The sequence below is a fragment of the Ustilaginoidea virens genome, chromosome 2, assembly GCF_000687475.1.
Source record: "Ustilaginoidea virens chromosome 2, complete sequence".
Taxonomy (NCBI): domain Eukaryota; kingdom Fungi; phylum Ascomycota; class Sordariomycetes; order Hypocreales; family Clavicipitaceae; genus Ustilaginoidea; species Ustilaginoidea virens.
The window spans coordinates 2,713,744-2,741,490 of NC_057317.1; the positions used below are offsets into that span (position 1 = coordinate 2,713,744).

A 27,747-nucleotide genomic window follows, 5' to 3' on the forward strand; every position below is an offset into this window, starting at 1 on the left:
TCGCTCGGCATGACGGCCGCTCGATATCCAAAGCACACGTGGGCAGGGCAGCTTGGTGCCTTGGCTGGGCAATGGAAGTGGGCCAGGTCATCAGATCGCGTCAACTTCGTGAGGTAGGTTAGGAGGTATGCAAGCAACATTGAAGCTTTGCTCTGCTGACCTGGGGGTCTTGGCGAGAGGATCGGTGACTTGGGGACTGGGTACCTCCCAGGCTGCAGCTAGACTCCACGACGTGGGCAACGTTGTGGTGGGGTGCGGGCACAGTGCACCGCAAAGTACCGAGTACCCAAGCTTAGGTACCTAACCTAACCTTGATTGCCCGCCCTTTTGGCCTCAGGTAGGAGGTAGGTAAGGTAGGTAGGTACCTAGGTAGGTAGCTGCTAATCTTGGGTGCCCGCACTTGCCTGGTTCCAGGTACGCACCTCCCAAAGAGGAACCTAAGGAGCAGCACGGCTAACCTGCACATATGTATTGACATGTACCAGACTGAATCATCGCCGTCGGGGATCTTGCCGGGGGAAGCAGCGCTGCGCTGCAACATCGAATCCGGCTGCCGACGCTGCAAAGAATCAACAACTTCTCAACCTTGCATCGGCCCCTCCTGCAAAATGCTCGACGTCTTGGGGGGGCAAGTCTTGAGGGCGCAAGTGTCTTGGGGCGCAAGTCTTGGGGCGCAACGAGAGCTCCCCCTCGACCAAGCAGCCCGATGCGTGAGCAAGTCATTCTTTCCCAAGCCCCAGCCTTTTTTTCGTCAATGGCAATCACCAAAGCAATCCCCGTCGTGCTGGTCTGAGCATGTCTGCATGTGCTCGTTTCCAAAGGATTACCGCCCTAGGCCAGCGGTGATTTTTCATTCTCTGCTGGCCGCGGCAGCCACGCAGCCACGCAGCCACGCAGCACAGTTGACCCCTTTGATGGTTGCTCCTGCGGCCTGACGACTCGGTCAGTCGTCGTCTCGTTTTCGTTTCAATCACAGCTCGTCCAGACCTTCCCTGCACAGCTCGCTCTCGAGCCTAACCCGACATTCATTCGCAACTCGGTGAAAAAACCCCTGTTTCTTCTTTTTCTGCTGCTCCGCCCCTCGCCACTAACCACCCCTCACGACCAAGGACAAAAGTGAAAACAGAGCCGGCACGGTCAAGATTCGCTCTACTACTCTCGCCATGGCCAGTCCCTCTAGGCCATACTCTAGGTCAAGGGACCGAGGCCAAGTTGAAAGCGCTGCCGTTCCATGTCTCGGCGTGCACCAAGCACAAGGCATTAGTAGCAGGCGGCCCAACCTTGTCGAATCATGGCTCAACCAGGTTCCGTCGAGCATGGACGAACCTTGTCAGGAACAGGTTGCCTCATCGAGCCGTCGACCGAGCACAACTGAAACAAGCCCCCTTGGCTGTTCATCCGATGGCCATCTTCATCAACTTGAGGCGAGGTCAGACATGAGCCTGGGGCCGGGCTCGGAGCCCCGTGTGTCGAGTAGGGCGCACCGGCCGGAAGAACACAAGCTGTCCCGGGCACGGCACCATTCCCCGTCGACTGTGCTCTCTTTTCGGAAAAGCAAAAGGAGCGCATGCGTCAGAGATCAAGCAGCCGAGACTACTCGCGCCACCGCGACTGTAAGAGCACTCCGGAACCAGCCGGAATTCGAACGACGCCCACGCCGCAAAACCCGACAAGGCCGTTATGACGCCCGACCGGAGGAAGGCGCAAGCCAAAACGGAATTCAAGAGTCTCGCCGTCGTCGCAAAGAGCTGCAGAGACGTCCCCGCAAACGTGAGTTGCGATGCGCCAGGGAGGTGATGAAGAATTTCTCATCCGAAGCCATCTGCAAAGAAACTGTCACGGTAAGTATCCATGAAGCTTTCCTGACCTCACCACTCCTGATTAGTAGTATTAGGTGGAGCCTCGAGTAACAGATCTGCATCTGTCTCTGCAAGACAGACAAACCGGCTGTCATGAGCAAAGTACGTACAAAGCCCAGTCGACAAAGCAAGGACCAGCACTCTTGCTGACTGACGTACCGTTCCAGTGACCGACCTTTCTTTTCACAGCTTTGATCTGACAAACATTGGCGGTAGCGCACGGAGAGCACCCGATACTGGACAACTTGGTACAAGATGCAGGCGATCCGATGCGCCCGCGCATTTCGAAAACTCCAGACCGACTCTGACAAACAGTCGGAGTGCTGCAATGGCAGAGCTGGGCAGAGGCCTGGCTGGTGGCTCGACAGCTCTGGCCGAGGGTTACAGCATCCCTGACCATTCTCGGCGGCCCATCATCATCAATGAGTTGTGCGAGCCAAGCCAAGTCCCTCGCGGCAAAGGCCGTCGGGTAGGAGAATTTCCTCAATTGCGTCAAAAGTCAGCCACCCTGACAGAGGAGCCGACTTATCTGGATGCCATGGTTTTTGCCGGTGACTTCCAGGAGCCCGGGTTGTGCCCTCCTCCAATCCGACAAAAAAAGCCAGGCACGTCTCATGGTCCTGCAAAAGCTCATACATATGCAGGCTTCCTTGAAGCAGTGCGACCTGGACCTGGACCATACAAGTGTCCCGACGCTCAGCAAGAGCGTACCCCATCACCTTGTGATGGCTCTTGCGACGAATCTGTCAATGGCGGCGACGCCTTGGCCTGTCCTGCTTGTCTCTTCGAAGAGGATGGTGTAGTGCACAGCGAACCATTAGCGTCGTATGATTCTCGGCGCTGCGCTCGCCCAACAATCATGACTGAGAATACCCCTGGAAACGAAACTTTTACAGTACCGTCGAGAAGGTGCGGTCATCGTCGACTGCTTCCCTACCCACCCTATTCAAGTACTGCTGCAGGATTGATTGCAAGTTCCGGGCCTAGATCAAGAGACATGGAAAAGCAATATTTAGTGAGCCAACGGGCCGGCAAGGCCAAGAACGGTCCCATCCTTTGCAGCCGCACAATGCACCAGAGAGGGGAGCTAAACTCTGAGAGTAATCTCAATGTCCCGGGGCATCTCGGGCAGTACCAGCCTGGTCGCGGAGAACGAGTGACGCACCACGATCTGCGCAACTTGGATACATGGATGCTTGCATCAAACCATTCGCCCGGCGAGGAACTGGTCGTCCAGCACCACGCATCAGTTCCGTCACAAGTCTATGTAGACGCCGAGGGGCGTCCTCTCCTATTGACAGATGCGGGGAAAATCTATAAACTCTACAAGCCGAGCGAACTAAACCGATAGCACGGCGCCGCTGCGAGTTGAGAATGCGAAAATCCCTGACAATATGAGGACTACCGCGACTGACTTGATGCCGTCGAGAGCCGCAATGAAACAGGCACGGTATCGCTTGGTAAAAACAGACTCAAACGCCCCGCCCAAAGTGACTGAAAGGCGCATTTTTGCGGGGGAGAGGGCAAGGAATCGGGGTGACACATATGATGGATGATGAGTAAGAAGACGACACTGGAGAGGCAGGGTGTTTCCGGACGCGGACCTGTTTGGGCGTGAAGTCTTTTGGCATGCTCTGTGTAGCAAAGCAGGACATCTGGAAATAGGGTCCAATGGGCCGGAAGTTGGTGTATAGCCAATGCTTGCTGGCACAGCTACTCGGGCTCCTCGTCTTTCCATTTACGTCTCAGAGCGTCGATATCAAAGCCGCATTGCTGGGCTTTGCTGGCAATAGCCTGCGCTTTCCCCACGACAGGGGCATCGACCATTTTGCCATCCAATGTCCAAGCGCCTCTGCCCAGGGAGCCAGCCTTGTCGTTGGCGATGCAAACTCTGACTGCCCATTCAACCTCGTGCTCCGCTGGTGAGAAGATTGCTTGGACGGTGGAGACCTGACTGGGATGGATGCACTGCTTTCCGTTGAAGCCCATCGACTTGCCATTGGCGCACTCGTCCTGGAGTCGGCTTGAGCCTTCCTGGCCACGGTAGGAGGTACACACAAGGTCTATAGCGCTAGGTAAACCGGCAGCCCTGGCAGCGGTCACGACTGCCGAGCGTGCATAGAGAAACTCGGTGAGGGATGGGGTTCGCGTAATGGACAAGTCCAGGGCGAAATCCTCTGCCGCAAATATCAGGCCGCTCAAAAACGGAGAAGCTCGGCAGATGCTTGCAAGGTCCATGACAGCGCGCGCGGATTCAATCAGAGCGATGATTTTGATGGGATTGGCGGAGCCGTCTGCATGCCGGCCCGGGGCAGCGTGGCGGAGAACATCGGAGACGAAAGTCAGGTCTGCGGCAGAGGCAACCTTTGGAACCACGACGGCATCGATCAAGGGCGCCGAGGAAAGAGCAGTCAAGTCGTCGAGAGCAAAGGGGGTGGAGACGGCATTGACACGCACGGCCAGCTCCGAGACGGATTGGGGGCGAGACGCCAGAGACCAGAGGTGAGACTTGAGCTGCTCGCGAGCGGCTTGCTTGAGGGACGGAGTCACCGAGTCCTCCAAGTCGTAGGTGATGTTGTCCGTAGGCAGGGCCAAGGACTTGGTGAGCATCTTTTGCGAGGAGGCGGGGACTACATATGTGTATACATAAGAAAGGATAGGCCACAGATTAGCACGGGGCCCCCAGGGGGTTGGGGTATGTATGTAGTAACTAACCGTATAAGAGGGATCGACGCAAAATGGACGACGATGTTGCTGCGAGGGCGGCGGTCGTTGCCATGGCCGAGGTCAAGGCAGCTCTACTCCTCCGTGGAGGATGATTGGTGGTGACTGTCAATTGCAAGATGGGGGTTTTGACGAGCGAGTACAGCAGAGAGTAGGGAGGACGGAGTGCAGAGCACACAGAACACAACAGAAGCAGAGAAGTACCGAGAACCGAGTACCGAGTACCGAGTACCGAAGTGTCGCCTTAGTTTACTCTGTATGGCCAGTTGGCAACCACCTGGCAGGCCCAATCACTCAGAGGGCGTTTTTAAGGGTCGACTTGGGTCTGGTACTTGCAGGTACCTGCCTTAGAGACAAGCACGTCCACGCCCCTAGTCTACCTACCAGGTAGGTAGGCAGGAACTTGCATAAGGTACGCTTGCTAAGGCGAGTAGGTAGATATCCGACCATTTGCTAGTAATCCTTTGACTTTGGTAGGAATTGGTGTTAGAGCCACCCTGTAATCAAAGCTGGTAATCAACTGCTGCACACACGCAACGATGCGTTCTGCTACAACGTCCCAAGCGTAGCCGTCCTTGGGGCACATTAGACAGTCCTAAGGCCAGGTATGTACCTAATGTACCTCATGTGCCAAGCTCCAGCAGCTGTCAACTAACCGACCGCAACTGGCCAATGAGAAGCCCGGTGCTCCAGAGTCCGTTCCTGATTGCCTCCCCCCCCCCCCCCCCCCCAAAGGGTGGGCCGACGCGGCCCCTGCAAAGAAAGCTGCACGGAAACCCGCCAAGTCGCCAGCTTGCTCGATCGTGCCCTTTCAAACTTGCGCCCCCGCCTGTAGCATCCCAACGACGAGACAGCAAGAACATCAGCGCACACCCGGCCCACGTCCGCCCCGAGCAAGAGCACCGTCTCTCGCCTCGTCGCGACCTCTTCCTCGCCCAGCAAACGGCCATCAACCGCACCGCACCGCACCGCGGCTCAGCTCGGCTCGTTCCCGTTTTCCCACGTCTCCATCCAGCTGGCCGGCCTGTTCTCTCGTCTTCATCAACCCTGGCCAGCCTTTGATTTATTTGAACCTCCAACCAAAGACTCCGTTTCTGCTTGCCAATTTCCATCCGCAATCACCACCCTCTTCCATTCTTTCCGGCAGACGGCAACCCAGGCACGGACACGGCCCGCCAGCAGGAGAATTAAGACGCCGTAGATTTACACGATGGAGCAGCAACAACAGCAGCAGCAGCAGCAGCTTCCGGGAACCCTGAGCTGGCGATTGAGTTCGCATCCCATCACCCTCTTGACCTTTTTGGCCTTTAGGATATGTACGTTTCTTTCTGACCACCCCCCCGACCCCGACAGAATGCCGGTACGCCGGGACGAGAGCACCAGACACTTCCGCAGCCCCCGTCCTGTCCATACCGCGGTCCTCTCTTGCAGGGTGCTTCTTCCCTCTTCCTTCTCCCAGTACTGACTGCCCTTCGCCACGTGCACAGCAAGCGTCTTTGTGTACTTTTTCGGTCTTTGGTTCAGCTCAAGCATGTATGTGCCCTCATCTCTCTAGAGCCCCAACCACGCGTTTAGCTGACTCCCTGCTGCTTCCGGTTGCTCGCAGGGTCATGATCTTCATCATCACCATTCTGCTTCTCGCAGCCGACTTTTACTATCTCAAGAACATTGCTGGTCGCCGACTCGTCGGTCTGCGGTGGTGGAACGAAGTCGACCCCCAGTCGGGCGAGTCCAAATGGGTCTTTGAGTCAAGTGATCCCGGCACCAAGGCCGTCAACGCCACGGACAACCGGTTCTTCTGGCTGTCACTGTATGTCCAGCCTCTGCTTTGGATCCTGCTGGCCGTCCTGGCCATTGTTCGGCTAGAGTTTCTGTGGCTGCCTCTTGTCGGTAAGCACACCCCTTTGATAATCTGTTCCTGACGAAAGGGTCATGGTTTATTACCACGTGAAACTCCTTTTTTTTTTTTTTTTTTTTTTTTGCGGCACCAAGACAGCCACCAAGCAGTGCGCGACCGTACCATATGCGCGACAACTAACCGCTTTTGCCGATGCCAAAAAAAGTTATTGCTCTCGTCTTGACGATTATGAACACCCTTGCCTTCTCGCGGTGCGACAAGTTCAGCCAGGCGTCTAACCTGGCCGGCAGCGCGTTGGGCAGCACCAACTTGGCAGGAAGCATCGCCACCAATCTGGCCGGACGGTGGTTCTCGAGGGGATAGCTGTCGGGACTCTTTTTTTTTTTTTTTCTCCTGATCTGTTTTGCCGTGCAATGTGGATTGTACGAATCGCCGGTGGAAACCAGCCAACGAGGGCCGAAGGGAAAGCGCGCCATGCTGTACCCATGCCATGAAGAGAAGATGAAACAAAGAAAGGAAAAAGAGGGCAAAAAAAAAAAAAAAAAAAAGGCAGTGCACAACCCAGCGGAAAGGGATGGCATTCTCGGAACGTTGTTGCCGTTGTCTTGTTGCGGCAACAAGCTTTACGACCAGAAGGAGAGGTGCCCTCTTACGCAGGTGTGGCTGGGGTGGTGTGTACAGTATGACTAGGATGTGAATGTGAATTCGCCAAAGAAGAGCCGTCAAGCGCGGTTCCATCTGTCTGGGCGTCTAGTTGTTGTCTAGTTGGTGATTGTTCGAGAAGACGCGGCATCGAGTTAATCCTAGAGCGAATAGCAGGCGGTTCAGTCGCGAGCTGTGAAAGTGCCCCTTCAGAGGCAAGTATGAGAATTTGGGCGCCAAGATACCCGCACGACGTGGCTATTGAACCGTCAGGTTGATCGTCATGCAGACTCTTCGATTACTCCACGTTGGAAGTAGGAAGCTGGCGGGCTATACTAGTGCAGCGTTGGCTTCTCCCACCAGAGACAAATGGACCTGAGGATGGCAGATGGGGCATGAGAACAAGGGTCCATGGCAGTCAAACGACACGATTTAGTTGGCTGTGCGAGGGTCTCGTGACGAGGGGGGGACGACATGTACAAAGAAGAGGGTTTTTTACCAAAAAAAAAAAAAAAAAAAAAATAACAACTGATGGTATTCAACGAATAAATCACAGTTGCCCTTTCGCACCCTTCAATGGCCAGAAAACAGCAGTCTACTACGTTAGGTCAGCCGCCAAACCCAACACCACTTGTCAGCATCCTCTGGCTCGGGCAATCTCGTCGTCCAGCTGCCTCTCTTCTTCTTCCCAGCGCCGCCTCTCCTCGTCCGACATGCCCTGTTCTGCGTAGTTGACAGCACGGGACGCGTGCCGAGAAGGTTCTTCTTGGGCGTCATGCAAGCGGGGATGGGCCGGGCCGAGTTCAGAACGAGAACTGGCCAGAAGGGCGGCCACAGGATTGACAGCTTGGCTGGACCGGGTATTGTCCTCGGAGGAGGGTGAGCGTCCAGAGTCATCGTGCTGGGCAACTGGCGCGCTTTTATCCTCCACGCAAGCGCTGGCCTTGTCTTGGGCATCGTAGGACTGTTGCTTTTGGCGTCGTCTCCGGACCACCGGGAACCACACTAGACCAATGATTATGAGAACCAACGCGATCCCGCAGCCAACAGTTAGGCCAGCAATGGCCCCGGTTGACAGTCCAGATTGACTTGGTGCAAGGCCGCCGCTTGACGGGCTGGAAGCCTGTATTGGCGGAAAAGCGGCAGTGGTATGGGCACTTTGGGTATCATGGGAGCTCGAGGTCGACAAGTGGTATTCCCAAGAGGGGTCGATACCGCCAACTTTCTGGGAGGAGTTGAAGTGATTGAAGATGTCGTCACTCCACTTGCCACGGGTCGAATCGGCGCCGGTCCCCTCGGCGACGGTAAATAGCCCCGTCGTTGAGTTCCCCCTCTCCTGCGTGTCTTGGTTTGTCCAAGCTATTTTGAGTCTCATGTAGTCACCAGGCTGGGGTTGGTACCGGTGGGGAGTGGAATACGTCCTCTGTGATGCCCACGTCGTAACCTCGAGAGTGACCCCACTGGCATCGTTGCCTGTAGCATCTTTTCAGTTAGCATTCGCCGGCTTGTCACTAATGATGGCGTTATTTCCGGCTCTTTTTGCTTGAGGCCTGCTTGAGGGCGACCCGTCGTTTTGTAAAAGGGGACCGAGTATACGTTAGCATGGCATTGATACGTACCCACCGGCCATATCAACTTTCTATCGCCAGTGGGGAGACCTGCTGTCAACTTGTCTATGGTTTCCTCTTCCGAAACCAAGTCTGACCTTGCCATCCATGCAATCCAGTGGATCCTGGTATTGCCGTCCACTCGCCACCGCAGGGTAGTTTTGACGTTGAACACGCGTAGTTTCCACTGAGATGATAAAGTCTCGCAAAAATCGATAGGCCTCAGTCCGCCCGATGGGATATCCTCAATGGCCCAAGGACTGGCAACTTCCGTACTTGTTGGAGGCAGAGGCGAACTGAAACCCTCGCCATCGACGACTTGCCCAGCTTCATCTTCGAGAGTTGTCATGTCGTGGGTCATTTCGGGCCACTCCAGATAGACAAGGAGAAGTTGTATTCTTTTCTTGTCTTTTTCAAACAAGGCAAAAATATCGTAGTGGATCAATCAATGTATTATATCTTTGACATGCAGCACATGGCTAGTGTGTTTTATCGCCAAGTCGATGCAAAGTCAGTCAATGGAGACTGTGAGAACGGGGACTCAGAGACGAGAAAGCCGAAGCATAGCCCAGGCTGTCTGTTTGGATCGAAACACCAAATTATTCTCCTACATCAGGATTCAGAAAAGGCCGCGGCTGGATGAAAGGGGGGAGAGAAACTAGATCGAGCGCGAGGAAGCAAAGAGGTACGTTCGGCAGATGAGATGGCCAGAGCAGAGGGTAAGCCACAACGGCCAGGCCCCAGCCAGGATCTTTATATGGGCGTTCAATAACACGGATGATCAGTACGGATCGCAGATCTGGCATGTGTTGGGCTTTTGAGATGGGTGATGACCCAGTGCCAGGCCAGTGCCAGGCCAGTTCCAGGCCAGTGCCCCGTTTGCCATTGCTCGAGTTTGCGGCACGCATTTGATGTCCATACAATCAAATAGATGCGGAGGCGAAGCCGCCCTAACGGAGTGTGTTCTGAACTGTGGATTGGTCCTGGTTCCAAAAGATTGATGCCTTTCGAGACACGGACAGTTCCTGCGGATTGATGGGAAAGGGCAGTACTGCTAAAGAAAGCAGTGGGGCAGCGCAGCTGATTGCCGGTCCCCACTCAGCTGAACTGGGGGAAGGAGTCGAGGACAGGGGCGTTTTTGTTCCTTCCTGGCCTTCCCGCTCTCAAGTTCGTCCGTAAAGAGAAAGAGGCATCCTGCGTGATTGTTATTAGTAGGTAGTTACCTCTTCCCTACTAAGTACTTGTCCGATTGTGCTGCAGGCGAGATTGACTAAGCCACGTCACTTGTGGTCACGAGGCGAGCTCGTAGTTTGCTTAGGGCTGGCCCAAGCGGCTGGTCCGTGTGATGCGGCGCGTTTGTCAATAGGATTTGCGTGCCGAGTTGCTCTGTCTTCCCCATTCATGGACCGTCTGTCGTCTGTGCTTGCTTCCCTTGACATGATGAAGCGTCCGAGTGAGACTGGAGCGGGCGGAGGGCAAAGAAGATGTCGGAAGGGAGGGAAAAAGAAAAAAGAGAAAAGAAAAAGAAAGAAAGAATGTCGCTTCGCGGGCATGATGTGTAGTGGGTCTTGGTATATTCTCGAATGTAGGGGAGATCTAGAGTTATCATAACCCCAAATCAGAGTAAAAAATCAAGCATTACAACCGCGCAAAAAAAAAAAAAAATTACAAAAGAAAACCAGTTGGTGCATATATCATATGCTCTGGTATGCAAATGTATCCCGCCTTTCGTCCAGGTATCCGAGCTGGGGGAAAACAAAATCAAAAACTGACCACACGAGGCAAAACCTTCATTGGTCCAGTGACAATGTATATCCGTCATCGCCAACGCCTGACCATATTGAAGCAAGATGTTTAACAAACCAGAAGGTGGTAAAATGGTGAGAGGGAGGGAAAAAAAAAAAAGAAAACGGCATTATGAGAAACGAGAGAGACGAGCGGGATCTGGGGATGAGACGGAGCAGGAAATAGAAGCGTAAAGAGTAAGCCGCAGAGCCTCACCACACCTGGCCGTCGATAGGGCCCAGAGTCCACGAAATGCTAGGGCAGCTCACATTCCGTCATTCTATGCAAAAGTCATGGAAATCTCCTTCTCTGTCCCAAAGTCCTCGTCATCTGGATCTGCCCATGGGTCTGAAATGGCAATATTGGGCAACGTTTGTGAGGTACGCATTCCCGGTCGGCTGCAAGTAGGTTCGCCAAGAGCCAGTGTTTCCGCATGGGTGAGGCTAGGTTCATCAAACGAAGTGTCGAATGTCATTTGCACCTCCTCTTCAAGCGCGTCGGCGTGATAGGCAGACAGTTCGCGTGAACCGTAAGCACTTGCGTAACCTGTCCCACTTGCGATGATCATGTCCGCACTCTTGGTCTCGCGCAAGGAACCCCGTGCATCTGCACAAGAGGGCGGGATCGGCCGAGTGCTGCGGGGGACGTCCAGCTTCATCGGCGGCAGAGTCGATATGATCTCCTTGATCTGTAGCGTCAGTTCGGCATCCGCATCCGTGTCCCCGTAAGCTTCCTTTGCCAACTCGGCTCGGATTGCATCCACGTCGAACAGGACGCCGTGATTACTGCTATTCCCATCTTCCGCTTTGCCACCGCTGGCTTTGGCATCCTTGCCGTCTTTGTGGGCCGACTCCTCGTAAACCTCCCACTCCTGGCGCTCAATCTTCTTTCGCCGCCCAAATATGCTGAATCGGCTGCTCTTCTTCTTGCCCTCCTTCTCCAGCTCCTTGCGGGCTTCTTCGATTTCATTGATGAGTTCCCGCTGCCGCTCATCGTGGTTTTCCGGATCGGGATCCTCGATCTCGGAGAATTCATCGCTCTCCACCTCCCAACCGCATTTCCTCAGAAGAACGGGCATGGCGGTTCGGTACTGCATGTGGCCAGTGACTTCCTCTGTGACGTCAATGTTTTCCACCCCCCGAGTGCCGACGGCCGCGAGCCCCGCCACTCTGCGAATGCCGCCGTTGGTCAAACGGAAGAGGTAGCCAAGAATCCAGTCGTTTCGGTTGAAGCCATTCACAAAACGGCCCGAAACAACCGTCCTGGCTCGCAGAAATTCGTCGTTCTTAACCACAACTGGCGAGCCAAACAAGTAGACATTTTGCACCAAGCCATAGGCATTACGCTTGGAGAGTTCTCGCAGGCACGAGAATATAACTCGGGCGCCAATGGAGTAGCCAACAAGAGTAATTGGCCGCGTCCCTAGGCTGCGGTCCATGAGTGAATCAGCCAAGATCAATCCAGCTGACGTGGCCCTGTCGAGAGACACCGCCCAGGGGTTGTCGATTAGATACGAAAGCTTTGTCAACACCATGGGCAGCTGCAAGGCGGCCATCAGACTGACGAGGATCGTGCTACCCAGAATCTGCTGCAAGCCTTGAGTGAGGGCCTGTCCGAAGCTCAGTTGTTAGTCACAGGCTCCCCACGAGGCCCAAAAAAAGAAAAAAAGAAAAAAAAAAAAAAGGGCCCGATGGCTTTCAGAACCCACCTCAGTCGCCAAAATGTTGATGGTGTCACCCATGCTTCGCAGCATCTCAGGTTCCCATAGAACGGAATAAATGTCCCCCATGACGGGGTCCACCGTACTGAAAGGCAGGCGCACATCATCCACCTTGCCAGTCAGCCATCCCGACACAGTCACAATAAGGTTGACACGCTTGTTGTTGTGCAACGGCCGGTACTCGAATGTCTTGACTGATCCAGTACGGCGATTGGCAGCACGCCCGCCGATTAAACTCCCCGAAGCAGCTGCCGAAGATGTGATGATGGCCGCACCACCGGCTCCGGCCAGGAAGCTGCTCGTCCCGGTGACACCAATGGTGGTGAAGCCTGCGGCGAGACCGGCACCGATGACGGGAGCCAGCAAGCCCGCGGACAATCCAATAACCAAGCCACCACCAACCGTTGCGAGCCCCATCATCATGAGCCTTCGCGTTTGCGCCATCTTCCGTCGAGATTCCATGTGCTCGTCTTCGTTCCAGTTCTCCTTTTCAGCCGCCTGTTGCATTTCCAACGCGTCAGTAACTCGCCTCTCAAATTTGCAAATGTCAATCCATGAGATCTCCAGGCTGCCTGCCACGCGTTCCAGCAAAACTCGGGAGCGAGCATCATATATCGAATCTGCAACCAGAATCAGAAACAGGTCACACAGGACCGTCCAACGAAGGTCGATGTCGATCTTCTGCGTCGTTGGAAGCTGGCTAGGTGATTGCACCGCCGGCACCTCACTGTGGTCTATGCTCCCGTACGGAGGCGGCAACAACTCTGCAGGCTCTTCGTCTTCTCGAGGCGAAGCCGATGGAGATGCGGAGCTCGACCCTGGGCTACGCTTGCTTTCTTCGGCCATCGGGTTGTGAACTCGCGAGTTGGCATGCAAAGCCGGTGTTAGGTCCCTTGGCATGACGCCATGCTCTGCCAGCTGCTCAATCATGATCTGTTCCGCCTCGCTTATATCCATGTGAGAGTAAAGCCGGATCATCATCTTTTGGCCCCACATCTTCTGGGATTCGGCGCTCATGGTGATGTGTCTCTTATTCTTCTTGGCGGGCTGCCGCTCCTGTATCTCCTTCAACATGTTGGCAATCTCCAGGCGCACCACTCCAACGTAGGCTATTCTTTGACCCTCGGTCAACAGATCCTTGGTGGCTTGCATCTGCGATATAGCATCACGTCCTTCCTCGTCCGCGAGGGCTGTTCCTCTAGCATCTTTGAAAAGATACTGGGTGTTTTCGTCCATGCTCGTTGCGGATTCGGCGTCATCGTCCATGACAACGCGAGTATAACCCTTTCCAGCCCCCCCCAGTCCGCTGTAGCCGTATTTTTCGTCGTCCTCATCGTTGTGTTCCCGAGCAATCAGGCGGTTGTCGTCATCATATATGTCGTACGGGGCAAAAGCTGGCATAGCCTGCCAGCCACTATCGGCGTCCTCATCCTCCTCCTCCGCCTGTTCTTTCTGTGTCGAGAGCTTTTGATGAGAGAATTCAGACAATTCAGACAAGACAACATTCGGGCCGCTGCCGATGCTGGAAGCACTCACGCCACTCGCGTTTCGACTATGAGCGACCTTGGGTTGACTGCTGGAGACTTGTTCGGACTTGGCACGTGCGTTGCTTGTTGTCACATCAGGGGAGTGGTTTGGCTCCTCCCTGGCGTCGACGACGGCATCGCCCTTTTCCTCGTTCTCTACTGCATTTGGGGCTCGAGTTTTGTTATGGGACGTTTCGTCTATTTCTGGGTAACATTCTGAAGTCGTTCCGGCACTTGGGTTGTCCTTGGCCAACATGGCACCAGGCGTCCGTAATGCATTGGAGCCGGGCTCAGTTTTGTCAGATCGACATGCATTAATGGGCACTGCGGTCTGCGCATCTACGCAATCGGCGTTGTCTGCGTCGCCGCCGTCGCTGTTATTTTCGTGAAAGGGCTTGCCGCTTTTGGTATTCGAGGTTGACGCTGAAGTTGGGGCTGCCGGCGGTAGTTGCGACGAGCTGCTTCCGTGTTTGTCCAGAGAAACAGCCTTCGTGGCATCAGTCGCTCCCTCGTATGCGTCTTCGGCAGGGGCCAACACCGTCGTGCCTCCTGGCGGTGCCCTGGCTTGATAATGTCGGATAGGCAAGCCGAAGTCATCGGTATGCGACGCTGGTTTGGGGGCCTGGTCGTCTAGCGCAGCACGCATCGTATTCGACATGGTTGCTCGGGATTTTCCTCTCCGAAGTAGCGATAGCGACGAAACGAAAAGGAAAACCCGAGGCCTTGTTCCGACTCTCACCACAAACACATCCAGGGCCAATGAGGTTCCCAGGTGATGCACGGAACAGAACACGCTCAAGGTTGTGCGTAACAATCCAGTCCCTTGACGAATGCCCCGTAATTACCTTGCCTTCCAGTTGGTGGCGTGGCGTGGCGGTGACGGGACAAACGTCAACGGCGGATCTGCGAGCAGAAGCAAAGCCCCATACGCGACTCAGCATAGAGCCGATGGCTGCGGACGTATGAGCGTATGAGGAGAAAAAATATACATACAAGACTTCTTCAACAAGCATCCGATTTCCAGGCGACGGGTTTACGCAGTCCGTAAGCAAGTAATGCTGAGACGTTGGTAAAGGTCAACTGTTCCTGGGTCTTGATGCTGGGTACGACCAGACAAGTCACCAGACAGCAGCCCCACTGGACGAAGCTGTCCACTACAAGTGACGGGTACCTTAGGTGGCTTAATTTACCTTGGGAACCTAAGGTACCTCTACCTCGTTACTCAAGTGCTCCATACCCACTTCAAGTAGGTAGGTACCTACCTACCTAAATTAATGTTGGAGGGCGTTTGGCCCCCACTGTTGGGAAGCCCCTGGACTGTAGGGCCCAGCCATCAGCGGAACATTGAAGTTGACCATTGAACATTTCTCTACAGAGTATCTGGAATTTGCTGGATTTCTCATCCGGAACGTGCTTCGGGCATCAAGAGTACAAAAGCGTTTGTTGAACGCACAAAACCCTGATGCGCACGATGATGATTTTCTTGGCCTCCTTGGCAAGGGGAAGGCTTGATGTTTGTTTGGTGCCGTCTTCCTTGATGTTCTTCCCAACCGCGGTAAGGGGCTCAGGGTCCAAGTCTTGCTACCCAGACAGGGCCAGACTCCGTACCTTGCAGATAATTCTCATGCCCGTGTGTGCATCGATGGGCTCCCTGCCTCAAAAGAGGTAGGCACATCAGGTAAGTGGGACCTAAATTCCCTCACTGATGTCATCGGATGTCATCAGCAAGGTTCCATCAAACATGTTGCGTTTTTGCTTCAAATTCTACCCGTTGGCGCAATAAGCAATCCAATTGACTGTCAATCAGCCGCTCTGCAAGCAGGCCGGTAAAATTTGTCCTTATTGCTGCATTCACTATCCTTGATCCCGAAATTGAAGACCCTAGATACAGCAAGTCATTAAACGCACCATAATATGTACCCATAGGTTGAAGCCCTCACGGATGAATCTCGATGATGCCCAAACTGCGATGCCCAGCTCATCCTTTTGACCCACAGCCAAAAAGAAAAAATCAAATAAAGAACGCCGAGGCTCGTAAAATGATGTGCAAACTATCCTTTTTTTTCCCTTCTCGGCTCAAATTGACCCGCTCATACAACATCAGCTTTCGTCGCCATTGGGCTCTGCGAGAGCAGTGCCATCTCCCTGCGTATCGTTGGCACTTTGTGTGTCGGCCGGCTTTGCTGTTCTTCGTCTTTTGCTTTTGACTGGACCTTCCTCGGACAGCTTGTTTTGCTTGCTCACTTCAGCCTTCTTTTTCGCTTTCTTGACGGAAAGAGGGTTGGGGCCTTTTGGACCTGGGCGCTTCGCCTTCTTCCTCGCGGATGCCGCTGATGAGAGATTGTGTCCGTTGAGGGTGCCGACCCCGTCTTCATCATCGGCCACAGTTGCCGCATCCTCAGCAGTATGCCCTCTCTCGTCCCTTTTTCTTTTCCCGATTGTTGGTTTGATGCCTGCCCTGAATTTACTGCTTTCTTCACGGGCCCGCAACTGAGCGCTTTCATCAGACATTGGCTCCAAGATCATGACGCTTCTCTTGATGTATATCAACGGAACTCCTCGTACTGCGCGAAGCATACGTCGCAGGTCTTGGTTCTGGCTTGCAACGACATAGCGATGCTTGTTTTCCCCACTATCTTTGGGGTCAATGACGGATTGAAAGCATTCCAGAGTGCCCAATGGCTCGGGATACTCGTCCGGATGATGACCGCAACGCCGTCTCTCGCAAGACTTTGCCACCTCAATAGCTTCTCTGCCGACGGCATCGTTTTTCTGCGCATATAGTTTTCGAATCTCACACTGCGTAATCACTTGGCCACGGGTCAGCATTTTCCACCGCAATTGTAGGGCATGGCTTACCACTGACTTGGCTTCACTGTTCCATGAACTGTCCTTTGAAGAGCCGGCGCCAGCTCCATTTTGAATCGACAAGAGTCTTGAACCATTTCGGCGTCCACTTTGAAGAAGGATTAGCCCACCTGTTGATCGAGTAATCGCTCGAAGCTCAACTCACCGAGAACTTGGTACGGCTCGCGGAAACCAAATGTCATGCAAAAGCGCTCCATGAGCTTCCGATACTGCTTTGAGCGTTTTCCTCTCATTTTCAATCTCGTCTATTCCAAGCTCTGTATTTTTTAAATCCAACTTTTCAATGCCAGTAACGTGCTAAGCCAAGAGTGCATCAACGGATCCCAACTTCTTCTTGCAAAGGTGCTCCGGAAACAATTTCTCTTATCAAAGTGGATCTGTAGCGTCTGCACGTGCGATAAGAGAGAGGGTCCACTTCAATTTTTGCACCTGACAAAACCAAACCACGGCGATTAAACTGGCATGTATTCCCCATCTAACATGGGGAACGCTGCAAGAATTAGCTGCATACTGCACCAGATCATATAAAACCATCAGTTCATGAGAAAGGGAGGAGCTATGCGACTGTTATTAAAGCCGATTCCGATGCTTCCGCCACAAGGATATTTTACTCGCCCGTGTTGACCCAAAAGCGGGCTAACACACCTCAGCGCCCTCACTACTCCAACAAGAATGAAACAACAGAACATTGGAACCTGCTGATTTTGTTCACTTGTTCTCGACACACAAAGCAGCAACCACGCTGATATCATCTAGCTTGCCTAGAAAATGGGAGTTATAATGTAAGCAAAAAAGACGAGAATCACCTCCCAAATACAGAGAGACGTACCTCCTTCGCTCGCCAGTCCCTCCTCGATAGCCTTCTCCATGAAAGGGCTCTCCGCAAATGGGTCCACGGCAATGGCTCTCGCTGCTTCAACGAGGTCTGCCGCTACCGCACTCATGCCCGGATGGCCGCTTTCCCTCTCCTCTTTCGGCCTGCTCTTTCCTGGGTTTCTCTCCCAACTGCTAAGGCTTTGTAAGACATTCTCGACGATTTCGTGGTCCCAAAGGTTGTCAATGACGCCGTCGGTCATGGCTAGCACGACATCCCCAACCTCCAGATCAACTGCATCTGTGACAGCGTTGTCCTTTGGTGTATCCGGACTATTGGTGCCAAGCTGGCGAGGACAGTCGAACCAATGCCATTGCTCTGCCGTTTTGAAAATAACCTTTTTGCTTCTCGGTCGGATGACCATGACTTGACCGTCTCCAAGCTGAGTCACCAGCAAAAGCGGCATTGGTTTGTCAGATGAGCCTTCATTTTCATGTCGAACAAGTAGCTGGGCTCCACACGCAGTGGTCGTGCCTTGCCAGTCGTGGGCAAGCGTTGCGTCCAGCGTCTTTTCATAGGCCGTTTGAAGCATCGAAATTGAATCGGGGCGATGTGGTTCGTCCCGAGACGAAGGATGGCTCATGTCTCTCTCTACTTCTGCCGCCCAGAAATGTAGAATTAGCCGCGACCACAGCCTGTGACCATCTGTTAGCCGTTGTGAGCGCGCGGATGCCAGCTCGTTGGAAACATGCCCAGCGTGGCCGCGAGGGCGCACTGCCCAAGCTCCAACCCCATCGTTGGCGCAAATAAAGGATTCGCTCGCGTAGACCGCATCATCTCCGTTTGTCAAGCCCTTGATGAGCTCTCCGTTGACGAAGCTGCGCCGATCACGGCTTCGGTGGTGGGTGCTGAGTGGATCGGAAAACGAACCGGACGGAGGCGACGTAAAGGGTGGAGGGAAGGGCCGCGGTGGCCGTTTTGCAAACAGCCCAATGCCCGTCTCGAGGCGAAACGGAGGTTTCGGACGTTCTGCCTGGCTGTCGGACGACTCCAACGGGGCGGTTGTCGCGTACGGCCTCTGACAACAGCCCCGCCGCCATGGCGGGCCAAGCGACCGACTCTGTCGTGGAAAACGTCTTGAGATGGCCCCCGGCTTTGAGAATTGTGACGTGCGCATTCCAGCTAGGCACGTGCTGTATTTGACCCCGTTGGGTCGGTGACCGCGACTCCAGAAGAAGCCCGCCCGTTTGTCGCGACCGAGTTTAGTTTCGGCAAGGATAAGGCATGGTCAACCACACGCTGGCGGGCAATTGTTGCCCGGGTCGTCAGGGATGAAGTCGGAGTTTCTGCCCGCACGTGACGAGGTACATGCATGTAAGCCTCTTAAGGTACCCACAGGTGGCTAGGTCCAGCCGTAGGTGGGCACGGGTCGGGTCAGTCCAGTCAGGACCCTGTCAGACATTTGGTGACAAGCCGTAAGTACCCAAGCTCCAGACTGAAATACATCAATGGCAACGTAGCGTTTGTTGGCAATTTCTGTCCGTCAACGCCTGGGCAAAACTCGTCGCGGAGAAAGTACACGGAAGCAAGCTGATGGGATGCTGCTCTGCGAGGCGTGCTTGACACATTATATATATACTATGTGGGGGATTTGCCAGAATTGCCGAATATCACAGCACAATCGTAAACACCACGACAAGAACCCATGATGGCCGTTTTGTGTAGCGACGTGAATAACCTGGCCCACTCCGCTCACACCCGAGCGTTTCATCTCGGTCCATCGGTACCTAACCTAACCTAACCCAAGCCTTTGGGGTCGGTCGCTCAGACACCATTAGCTGACAGATGGCCCAATTAGCACTGAGCAGCTGCCTCATGCCGTCTGGTTCCTTGCCTCGCTCAAAGCGATAAGAACGTGCCTGGCCATCAGAAAGAACATGGCCATCGCTGAACACCTCCTATACCTGTACCTAGCAACCACGGATTTCAGAGCAAAAAAAAGAAGGATCAAACACCGATTGAAGACGGGTCAAAAAATTCTGCCGATAACCAGACTCGAACTGGCGACCTTTGCATTTCGCGGAGATACAAGTGCAACGCTCTACCTCTAAGCTACACCGGCCAATCTTTGCAACTCGTTGATCACCCAGGGGATATATCTTACTATAATGACTTGAGCAGAGAATAAACACATTTGGCCAGGACATCAAAGTCTTCCAAGAAGCCCACCTACCAAGTTAGGTAACTAGAATGTATGCTTTGCGGTTTGTCCATTTCCTTTAATTCTGTCACTTCCGGAGAGTGATTGCTTTATAGAGGTACCTACCTCGGGTAGGTTAGGAGGAACCTAATTCCACGAGGTACGAAGTACCGGGCACTTTGCAGGCACTTGATACTTACATCATGTTCCTGTCCCAGGACACTGCGGGGTGAGTACAGATCAGTCGTTCGACCTGAGCATCGTAAGGTCCGGCACTTTGCTAAGACGTTGGTCCCTAGCATCAAGGAAAAGCAAATCATACCAGACCAGACACCTCATCCTTCCATCCGTCACCTTCCAGCTCATTCTCCTGTCAACGTTCATGGCTACATCACTTTCTCACCGACATTCCTAACCACAGCAGATGCTTGGGTCTTCAATCGCCTTGACTCGGCCGTCATCCGCGTGCCTCCCATCCATGTCAATGTTGACCTCCATCCAGTCGCAAAAGAACTTGCCCATTGCAGCTCCGATAAATATGCAAATTATGATGTAGCCATTGAAATACATGGCAAGGAGCATCAGAATGTACGCGCCGCCAAACGTCACGGCATGCAGCGCGGCCCTCGTCGATTGCTGGAGAAGCGTCGCTCGGAACGTAACAAGCTGCGAACCAAAACTGTTGCCATCAATATATCGCTTCGATGATTCCCGCTGGAACTGACGCAGAATAAATGCGTCGTACTCCTTCCCTAGGCGGCGGAAGAATTCGACGAGCACGACGAGCAGGATGACGCCGATGCATGTCGCTGCAAACATGCCATTGTTGGTGATGTGCCAGCTTGGTGTCAGGAAGCACGCGTCGATGGTGTGCCAGTTCCAGAGCATCTACGGGTATGTCAGCGTTGCCGCGGCGGATGAAGAGATTTGCTTTGGAGCCGTACTGAGATCTTGCATGACGGCGCAACAGAGCCTCCATGGTTCATGTCCATGATGGATGATGGATGATGGATGATGGATGATGAAGCCGGTGGTTGCCGGTAGCCGGTCTGCAAAAACCGTTCAAGCAAATGGGCTCAACAGTTGACGAGTGTTGCAGACGCCAGACGCACGGGTTCGTTTTTCTTTTCACTCTTACTGTATCGCCAGTATTGCCAGTCACCACTTGCGCCAGTTTGTAAACCAGAACAAGCTTGCCAAAGAAATAAGAGGGGGGGAGAACGACACCGTTAACAGCGCAACGTTGCCAAACAAACCACGACTTGTCCCATTACTGTAGTATGGGCCCGAAACCCGAGCCGGGAGATCATACAGTTGCAAGACACACACATCTTCAGCCTGGCCAGAATCGATTCTCTCCGTTCATGACAATCCTGGCCCTGGCCCGGGTTGACTCCGCAAAACTTGCTCATTTCTGCTCAAAACGAAATAGAAGAAACAAGCGCAACATGGCACAAGATGGAGAGCTATTGGCCGCGTCGGCTATGTGCTATCTGGCGGGGACAGCAGTTGCGAAAAAAAACAACAACAACAACAACAAGGCCCATGTCGACTTCAACACAACTCTCGAACGTGATTGGACAGGAATGCGGCCTTTTTCGGATGCGACGCCAGCGGGGGAAAACGTCTTCGGCAGCTAATGACTTGGCTTGGCCCGGGGTGCCGAATCCTGTTAAGCTTTATATGGGCAGGGCAAGCGATGCCGTTGCCCGTCTTTTCCAGGCCGTGCTCCGTTCCAGACGTGTCAGCTGCAAAGCACTCATACATACCCTACGGGTGGTGATGTTTGGGTTGGGATTCTCCTCTGTAGATGTCGAGTTTTCCTCTCCCCTTCGTTTCCCACTGGATTGACTTTTTCACTCCCTTTGACCATTTGCAGACGGCAATGTTGGAGCCAAGACATATTCAGAATTTCTCCGACGGAGCAACCTCCGAGCCACACTGGGGATACGCTGATAGAATAGTTCCGTGCAAGAACGATGCCGGGTCATGCCAATACCTGGATGCCGTGTACCTCGCTCATGACCTGGGCATGCTGTACATGGGTGTCCTGTGGGCGACGATATTCTCAGTCTTGTTCATTTGGGCTTTATGGAGGCGAGCGCGGCGACCGGCAGTGCAAAACATCCTTGAAAGCCCTAGACCCAACAAGGGAGCAACGGTGAAATTGACAGGAACGATTGCAACGGCAGCAAGACGGTTCTTATTGCCCGATGCGAGCAATCTTCTCTTTGGGCGCACGACGCGGTTCCAGGTGGCGCTTTTGGCTCTGCTGGCAGGCTACCTCTTCGTCCTGAGCTTCCTCGGCATCACATACGCCACTTGGGTGACGCCAGTCAAGAACATGCCGGGCGTCTTCAGCACGAGAGTAGGCTTGGGACCGTGGGCAGACCGGGTCGGTGTCACCGCGTATGCCCTTACGCCGCTTTCCATTATGCTCAGCAGCCGAGAGTCGCTGCTGTCCGTGCTCACTGGCGTGCCCTACCAGAGCTTCAACTTCCTGCATCGATGGCTGGGGTACATCATCGTTATGCAGGCCATCCTTCACGCCTCGGGCTGGCTCGTTATCGAGCTACACCTGTACCAACCCCAACCAAAGGTCGGCCGCGAGTGGATAGTGCAGCCGTACATGATCTGGGGCCTTGTCGCCATGGCTCTGCTGCTCATCCTCTTCGCATTGAGCACACCGTGGGGCATCAGGCTTACAGGATACGAGTTCTTCCGCAAAGCCCACTATGTCCTGGCAATGGTTTACATCGGTGCTTGCTGGGCGCATTGGAACAGACTCGAGTGTTTCTTGGTGCCGGCTTTCATCTTGTGGGGCGTTGATCGCGGCGCTCGACTCATCCGCACAGCGTTGCTCCATTACCATCCTACTTCGTCCACCCTTGCCGGGTTTAGTCCTGCGACTGCGACCATCACACGATTTCCAGATTCGGAACACGGAGATGTCTTACGACTTGATCTGACGAATGAGCAGGACATATGGAAGGTTGGTCAGCACTTTTACCTGTGCTTCACCGAGTCAAGTGTCTGGCAGTCACATCCATTCACGCCGCTCAATGCTCCCGTGGTCGAACATGGCTCGGTCAAGCATTCGTACGTCTTGAGAGCCAAGTCGGGCGAGACCAGGAAATTGGCCGAGCTGGTGCAAAGGAAAAAGGCCAGGTCCGCTGAAGCTCAACGCATGACCACATCAGTTCTTCTGACGGGTGGTTACGGCGAGAACCTGCTCGAGAGGATTGACCAAGGCACCAATATAGTTTGCGTAGCTGGCGGTACTGGGATCACCTATGTCCTGCCGCTGCTGCTGCACCTGGCCCGTGACAGACTACGATCGGATCGCAGAATCCATCTCATCTGGGCCATGAGGCACTCGAGGAACATTGAATGGGTGGACGACGAAATGGCTGCCCTCATGCGCAGGGCTCAGGAGGGGCTTAACCTCTCCATTTCTCTTTTCGCAACAAGGGATGTCGGCGATACGACGGGAAATTGGATCGGCAAGTGCGACTTTGGCGGAGCTGCGGCGGATGAAACCTCTTCCTCCCCAGGCGGCATTCGTCCTTGCCATGTCGAAGCTGCGCGTGGCACTGAGAAAATGGCTGACATATCAACGTGTGACGGTAGACGTCCCAATCTCGTCAAACTGGTGGGTACTTTTGTGGAATCAACAGTGTCTGGACGGACAGTCGTGTTTGCGAGCGGACCAGGTGGAATGATTTCAGATCTGAGGAGTACCGTGGCAGACTTGAATGTCCCGTCCAAAGTATGGAGACGGCAAGAGCGGTTTGATGTTGAGCTCGTGTGCGACGATAGGCTAGAGTGGTAACCAATGATGTATGTATGTGTATTTTCAGTCAAGTAGCCACGGCGCTTGTAGCCTAAGTGATATTGGATGCGTGGCTACTTTTTACTGAGTCCTGGTCGATGCATGCTGCTGCAGTTCTTTAAGATTCGATAACCTTGGACTGATGGCCTGGGTGTCGTAGGAGTTTCGAAGAGAGAAGGCGAAAGAGTTGCAGTATTCGAGATGGAGCTATGGCGAAGGGAATGACGGGAATCTGAAGATGACTTGTTTGAAATTATACCACGAGCCCTTCAGCCCCGAAGGAAATTATAGGGGACTCTTTGCTGCTGCCACTTGGATGTGTGTCAAGAGACCGCGACAGCTTGACGAAACTGGGCAAACTCACTTGACAACAACGTAGTTTATGCTTGCTTTCACTTGCTAGCATAGAGCTGACTATGCGCGGCTACCCCTGCATGAGATTCGGTGAAAGGTCAACGGTAGGTTCCTGCAATATAGCCTAAGATCTAGGCTATACAGCCTACTGTAGAACAAGGCAGGCGTAGTGTCATGACGCAGTATCTAGGTGGACTGATTCGGGTCGAAGGACGCAATCGCATCCCCCTCCCCCCCTCTAAAGTCATGTGCTCGGCTGTGCAGCGTTTTGAAGTAAACGAAAAGCTAAAAGAGCCTTACTTGATTCAACTTGCAGCTTACGACAGCAAAGATGGGCGCTCCAATGCTGCAACAAGCTGCCGCCACCTGATTCTCGCGCCTGGGGGTATCAGAAACCTCGTCATGGCTTGATATAGCCAACGCGGCGTGAGGGCCGACACTGCTATGCTTGGCCCGGGGACTTTGAAATAGAGTAAGCCTGGAAGAAAGACCCGTTAATGTCCATATTTGGTGGCTGTTTAATAGAGTTTTCAACTGTCCAAAGGCGGACCCTGGGGACAACTCTCAACATGCTATTCTTGTCCCATCTGTCACTGGACGATTTGATAGTTTGCAGCGTCCTGTCTTGTATATGACAGGCTCGCAGGCTGGAAAACCCCAAAGGGAAGACGGATATTTGATATTGCAGGCATGATGGCCGGGTAAAAGCGATGCTTGGGAGTGTTGAAGCAAGAAACGCGATGTGTGTTGACAGGCCGACGACTCGAGACTATTCGAGATTACATCATGGTCCAGAGCAGAAGCCGAATGAACGCGGAGCGACGTTGGCTTCTTTTTATTTGTTTATTTTCTGCCAACCCTAGCGAGACTGGAAGACGAGCAAAAGTGCCAAGCGTTGTATCCTTTGGAAGCCCAAGAAGATGAGCTGTTTCCTGGCAGTCTCAGACTGGTAGCCTTTCAAGATGCGAAATATAAATACCAAGAGTCCAAGGCGTCTCGTTCCAGACTCTATGGGAAATTAATCGTAATAATCTGGCTGCGGCTATTGTATCGTACCTAGCCAGATGTTGCGCTCTTTTGCGACAGGCCGAGGCCATGCAGAGATCCAGTTGCGTGGCTGCAACTAGCCTGTCTGTTGATCTTTAAAGCTTGGTTGGATACGGCGAAGCATATGAGCTGTTGCTACTTACAAACATGAAGCATCATTGTTGCAATACAGTCTACGCAAAAATTCGAACGCACTTCTTATTACTCGGTTACTCGTACACTAGAGTCTGGGGAAAGGGGGGGTTGGGTATCCGCAGAACAACACCAGGACGAGATCAGTTTGGGCATCTTGGGTTTCGCATAGGAAGTAAACCTATAGGTTAAACTTGCACATTTTTGTGAAGAAATAGGGAGTGTAAACTGCTTACTCTTATCATCTCCAGGGACGGGGGGTAGCGTTGCCCGCGCTGGGTGAGTGTGCTTGGTAGAAGACCTCTCGCAGGTAGCTCACGAGCGCAACTGGAAGGCAGAGGGCAGAAACAAAGACATTCCAGGAACCTCCTCTACGGGGATTCTAACTGTCCTTTATATTCTTTCCCCTTTTCTTGGGTTTTTTTTTAAGAGAGGGGAGGTGAGGGGGGTCTTGCGGGTAGAAACACCATGGGCTTCTCCCCAAACGCATGCAGATTTGAGCACGGGATTTTTTTCTATTCAGGCCATTGCTTCAGTTGCCTCAGTTTGTCGAGACGGCTGAGACTGCACAGGAGCATCTTCTTCTACTTCATGCCAACCTCACCCCCCTCACGCGTGCTCCAGCTCAAACACCACGGCCCAATCCGCTGTTTCTATGAGATGCTTCCTGACACATCGCCAGCCGCCCGCCTCAAAAACCCCCTCCCACTCATCAATGGTTGGCACGTAAACGTCCATCAGGGCGTGCGCAGCCTCAAACGCCAAGCTGAAAAACGGCACATTGTGCTCATCCACTGCATGCGTGGGTGGCTCGCCTTGGTCGCGCGAGTTCAGCAGCAGGCGATGGGCGTCGCCCAGGAGAAACCGGCGAACCTTGGGGAAAGCCTGCCTGAGCCACTGGAGCGTCTTGATGCAGTTCTCCCGCGGCCAAAAGTCGTGCCCCATCATGAAACAGGTCAGGAGGTCGACGTCGGAAAACTCGTCACGGTACTCAAGCGCCAGGACGTTGCCCTCGACAAACGACAAGCGGTCCGACAGGCCGCGCTCAGCCGTCTCGGAGATTGCCACCTGGAGCGAAGGCATCGCAATGTCGACCCCGAGGCCGCATGCCCCGGGGTAGCGCCCTAGAATCTCCATCAATCTCTCACCGCTGCCGCACCCAAGATCGACCACCGATTTGAAGTCAAAGTCGAGTTCCTTCATGGCCTTCCAGAACGCAGGATCATAGTATACGTGGTTGATCTCGCGGCATGCATACGCAATGGCTGCTGCATCTCGAGTCCGGCTGTGGAAGCCCCCGACTCGGTTGGCGTTACGTGTCAAGGAGGCCATCTTGGCAAACAGTCCGCCTGATCCAAGGCTTGTGAAGTGAAAGATGGATTTTTTCTTGTATGCTTCCTCAAAGTGCTTGCCTCCGGCAACCTCCCCGTCATACTTTGCCAGAATGTCAACCGCCATCAGAGCGGCTACGATGGCCTCGGTCGAAACAGGATTCAAGTCATGTTGCTTTGCGAAATTTCGCGGACTGATGCTTTTGTTTCTGTGTATTTCTTCCAGTATCCCGAGCTCCCATGCAGCGCCAATGGCTGGAGCGGCGATTGCCGAGTTTAGAATGGCCGTGACGGCACGCTGAGAATCGGAATCGGCACCTACCGATCCCATTTTTCTTTCGGGTGGAAGATAAATATGTTTGGATGTTCGATTGGCAAAATTTTCTAGTTTTTCTTGAACCTATCTGAAAGACGATTCCTAGATAAGGGGCTGGTTATCAATAAGAAGCTGGATGACTTGAGGGGCATCAGAGTGGCAAGTTGATTCCCTATGCGCCTTTATATAGATTCTCGTGGTATACTGTCACCCATCCGAGCCTCTCTCATGATAGTTTTCATTGTCCAATCACGTTTAATGCGTCAGCAGAGCCTGTGGGCGTTGGTTATTGTGACCATAAGCCCCTATCAGGTTGATGCTTTCACAACAATAGTGGAGCCCGATGAACCATCCGCAGCCGACTTGTTTTCTCTCGACGCACATGGTTGGATGTGGTGTTGCCATGCATCATCGAGACTGGCAGGTCTGTTGGAGGTTGCAGAGGCAAAACTTGTTAGCCATGCCACTCAACCCACCGTGCTCTTTCCACAACCTACCCACTACGGAGTACTCCATACTTCTATGCCGGGAAAAACATGATGAGTCGTGTTTCACCGGCTATGCCGTCAGCTTGGCACCCCCAGTATCTCGGAGGCTTCTTCATTGGGTATGATAAATATTGTTTGGTTTCCCATGGGGAAGGAGTGAAGTGGCCACGAGTAAACCAATTCAAACAATCACACGCCCGTCTACACCCAGGATTTTCAAAAAGAGCATTTCCAAGGTACCAAAGAAGCGTCCTTGTTGAAATTATTTTCACTACTCGCGGCCCCCTGTCACTTTCTGTAGCCCATATAAAAGGAATAAGCTGAAGAGAAAGCAGGAACTCGGTGGTTCGTGTCGGAATCACCGCCAATTGGCTAACTGGCATATATGCCCCACTATGCAAGTCGCTGTTTTCAGCATACTGCTCCACCACGAGTGATGCAACCACCCACACAAAGGGGCACAATCATCAGCCTCACTTTCCTACTACTACTTGCCTTCTGCATCATCATCTGCTCTAATCAAAATATCAGCTGCTACCTTGCATTGGGTGCGCACCCACGCTATACCCAAGTACACACTGGCTCTCCCAGCCCTTAGTTTGGGATTATTATATATATTAGATTTAGCCGTAGAGATGAGTGCG

The 27,747-nt window shown here is 53.4% G+C and overlaps 10 protein-coding genes across 10 annotated transcripts; 3 read left to right on the forward strand and 7 right to left on the reverse strand.

Annotated features, from left to right (window-relative positions):
* Positions 1-1,796: 1,796 nt before the first annotated feature.
* On the forward strand, positions 1,797-3,210 carry UV8b_02494 (uncharacterized protein; the record flags this gene model as incomplete). The annotated part of the gene is made up of 3 exons (XM_043139992.1): positions 1,797-1,841; positions 1,895-1,961; positions 2,027-3,210. 3 exons carry the CDS (start codon positions 1,797-1,799, stop codon positions 3,208-3,210), a joined length of 1,296 nt encoding a protein of 431 aa, XP_042995926.1.
* A 362-nt stretch (positions 3,211-3,572) lies between these two features.
* UV8b_02495 (uncharacterized protein) lies at positions 3,573-4,638 on the reverse strand (the record flags this gene model as incomplete). Its single annotated transcript, XM_043139993.1, has 2 exons — positions 3,573-4,489; positions 4,575-4,638. The coding sequence occupies 2 exons, from the start codon at positions 4,636-4,638 to the stop codon at positions 3,573-3,575; spliced, it is 981 nt and encodes a 326-aa protein (XP_042995927.1).
* A 1,155-nt stretch (positions 4,639-5,793) lies between these two features.
* On the forward strand, positions 5,794-6,804 carry UV8b_02496 (uncharacterized protein; the record flags this gene model as incomplete). Its single annotated transcript, XM_043139994.1, has 4 exons — positions 5,794-5,899; positions 6,071-6,116; positions 6,190-6,473; positions 6,647-6,804. The coding sequence occupies 4 exons, from the start codon at positions 5,794-5,796 to the stop codon at positions 6,802-6,804; spliced, it is 594 nt and encodes a 197-aa protein (XP_042995928.1).
* Positions 6,805-7,717: 913 nt separating this feature from the next.
* Positions 7,718-9,051, reverse strand: UV8b_02497 (uncharacterized protein; the record flags this gene model as incomplete). Its single annotated transcript, XM_043139995.1, has 2 exons — positions 7,718-8,556; positions 8,703-9,051. 2 exons carry the CDS (start codon positions 9,049-9,051, stop codon positions 7,718-7,720), a joined length of 1,188 nt encoding a protein of 395 aa, XP_042995929.1.
* Positions 9,052-10,755: 1,704 nt separating this feature from the next.
* UV8b_02498 (uncharacterized protein) lies at positions 10,756-14,379 on the reverse strand (the record flags this gene model as incomplete). Its single annotated transcript, XM_043139996.1, has 2 exons — positions 10,756-12,084; positions 12,184-14,379. 2 exons carry the CDS (start codon positions 14,377-14,379, stop codon positions 10,756-10,758), a joined length of 3,525 nt encoding a protein of 1,174 aa, XP_042995930.1.
* A 1,442-nt stretch (positions 14,380-15,821) lies between these two features.
* Positions 15,822-16,822, reverse strand: UV8b_02499 (uncharacterized protein; the record flags this gene model as incomplete). The annotated part of the gene is made up of 3 exons (XM_043139997.1): positions 15,822-16,531; positions 16,588-16,677; positions 16,735-16,822. The coding sequence occupies 3 exons, from the start codon at positions 16,820-16,822 to the stop codon at positions 15,822-15,824; spliced, it is 888 nt and encodes a 295-aa protein (XP_042995931.1).
* A 475-nt stretch (positions 16,823-17,297) lies between these two features.
* On the reverse strand, positions 17,298-18,580 carry UV8b_02500 (uncharacterized protein; the record flags this gene model as incomplete). The annotated part of the gene is made up of 3 exons (XM_043139998.1): positions 17,298-17,350; positions 17,419-18,098; positions 18,156-18,580. 3 exons carry the CDS (start codon positions 18,578-18,580, stop codon positions 17,298-17,300), a joined length of 1,158 nt encoding a protein of 385 aa, XP_042995932.1.
* A 1,434-nt stretch (positions 18,581-20,014) lies between these two features.
* Positions 20,015-20,595, reverse strand: UV8b_02501 (uncharacterized protein; the record flags this gene model as incomplete). The annotated part of the gene is made up of 2 exons (XM_043139999.1): positions 20,015-20,491; positions 20,548-20,595. 2 exons carry the CDS (start codon positions 20,593-20,595, stop codon positions 20,015-20,017), a joined length of 525 nt encoding a protein of 174 aa, XP_042995933.1.
* Positions 20,596-21,488: 893 nt separating this feature from the next.
* Positions 21,489-23,435, forward strand: UV8b_02502 (uncharacterized protein; the record flags this gene model as incomplete). Its single annotated transcript, XM_043140000.1, has 1 exon — positions 21,489-23,435. The coding sequence occupies one exon, from the start codon at positions 21,489-21,491 to the stop codon at positions 23,433-23,435; it is 1,947 nt and encodes a 648-aa protein (XP_042995934.1).
* Positions 23,436-25,577: 2,142 nt separating this feature from the next.
* UV8b_02503 (uncharacterized protein) lies at positions 25,578-26,630 on the reverse strand (the record flags this gene model as incomplete). The annotated part of the gene is made up of 1 exon (XM_043140001.1): positions 25,578-26,630. The coding sequence occupies one exon, from the start codon at positions 26,628-26,630 to the stop codon at positions 25,578-25,580; it is 1,053 nt and encodes a 350-aa protein (XP_042995935.1).
* Between the last annotated feature and the right edge of the window lie 1,117 nt (positions 26,631-27,747).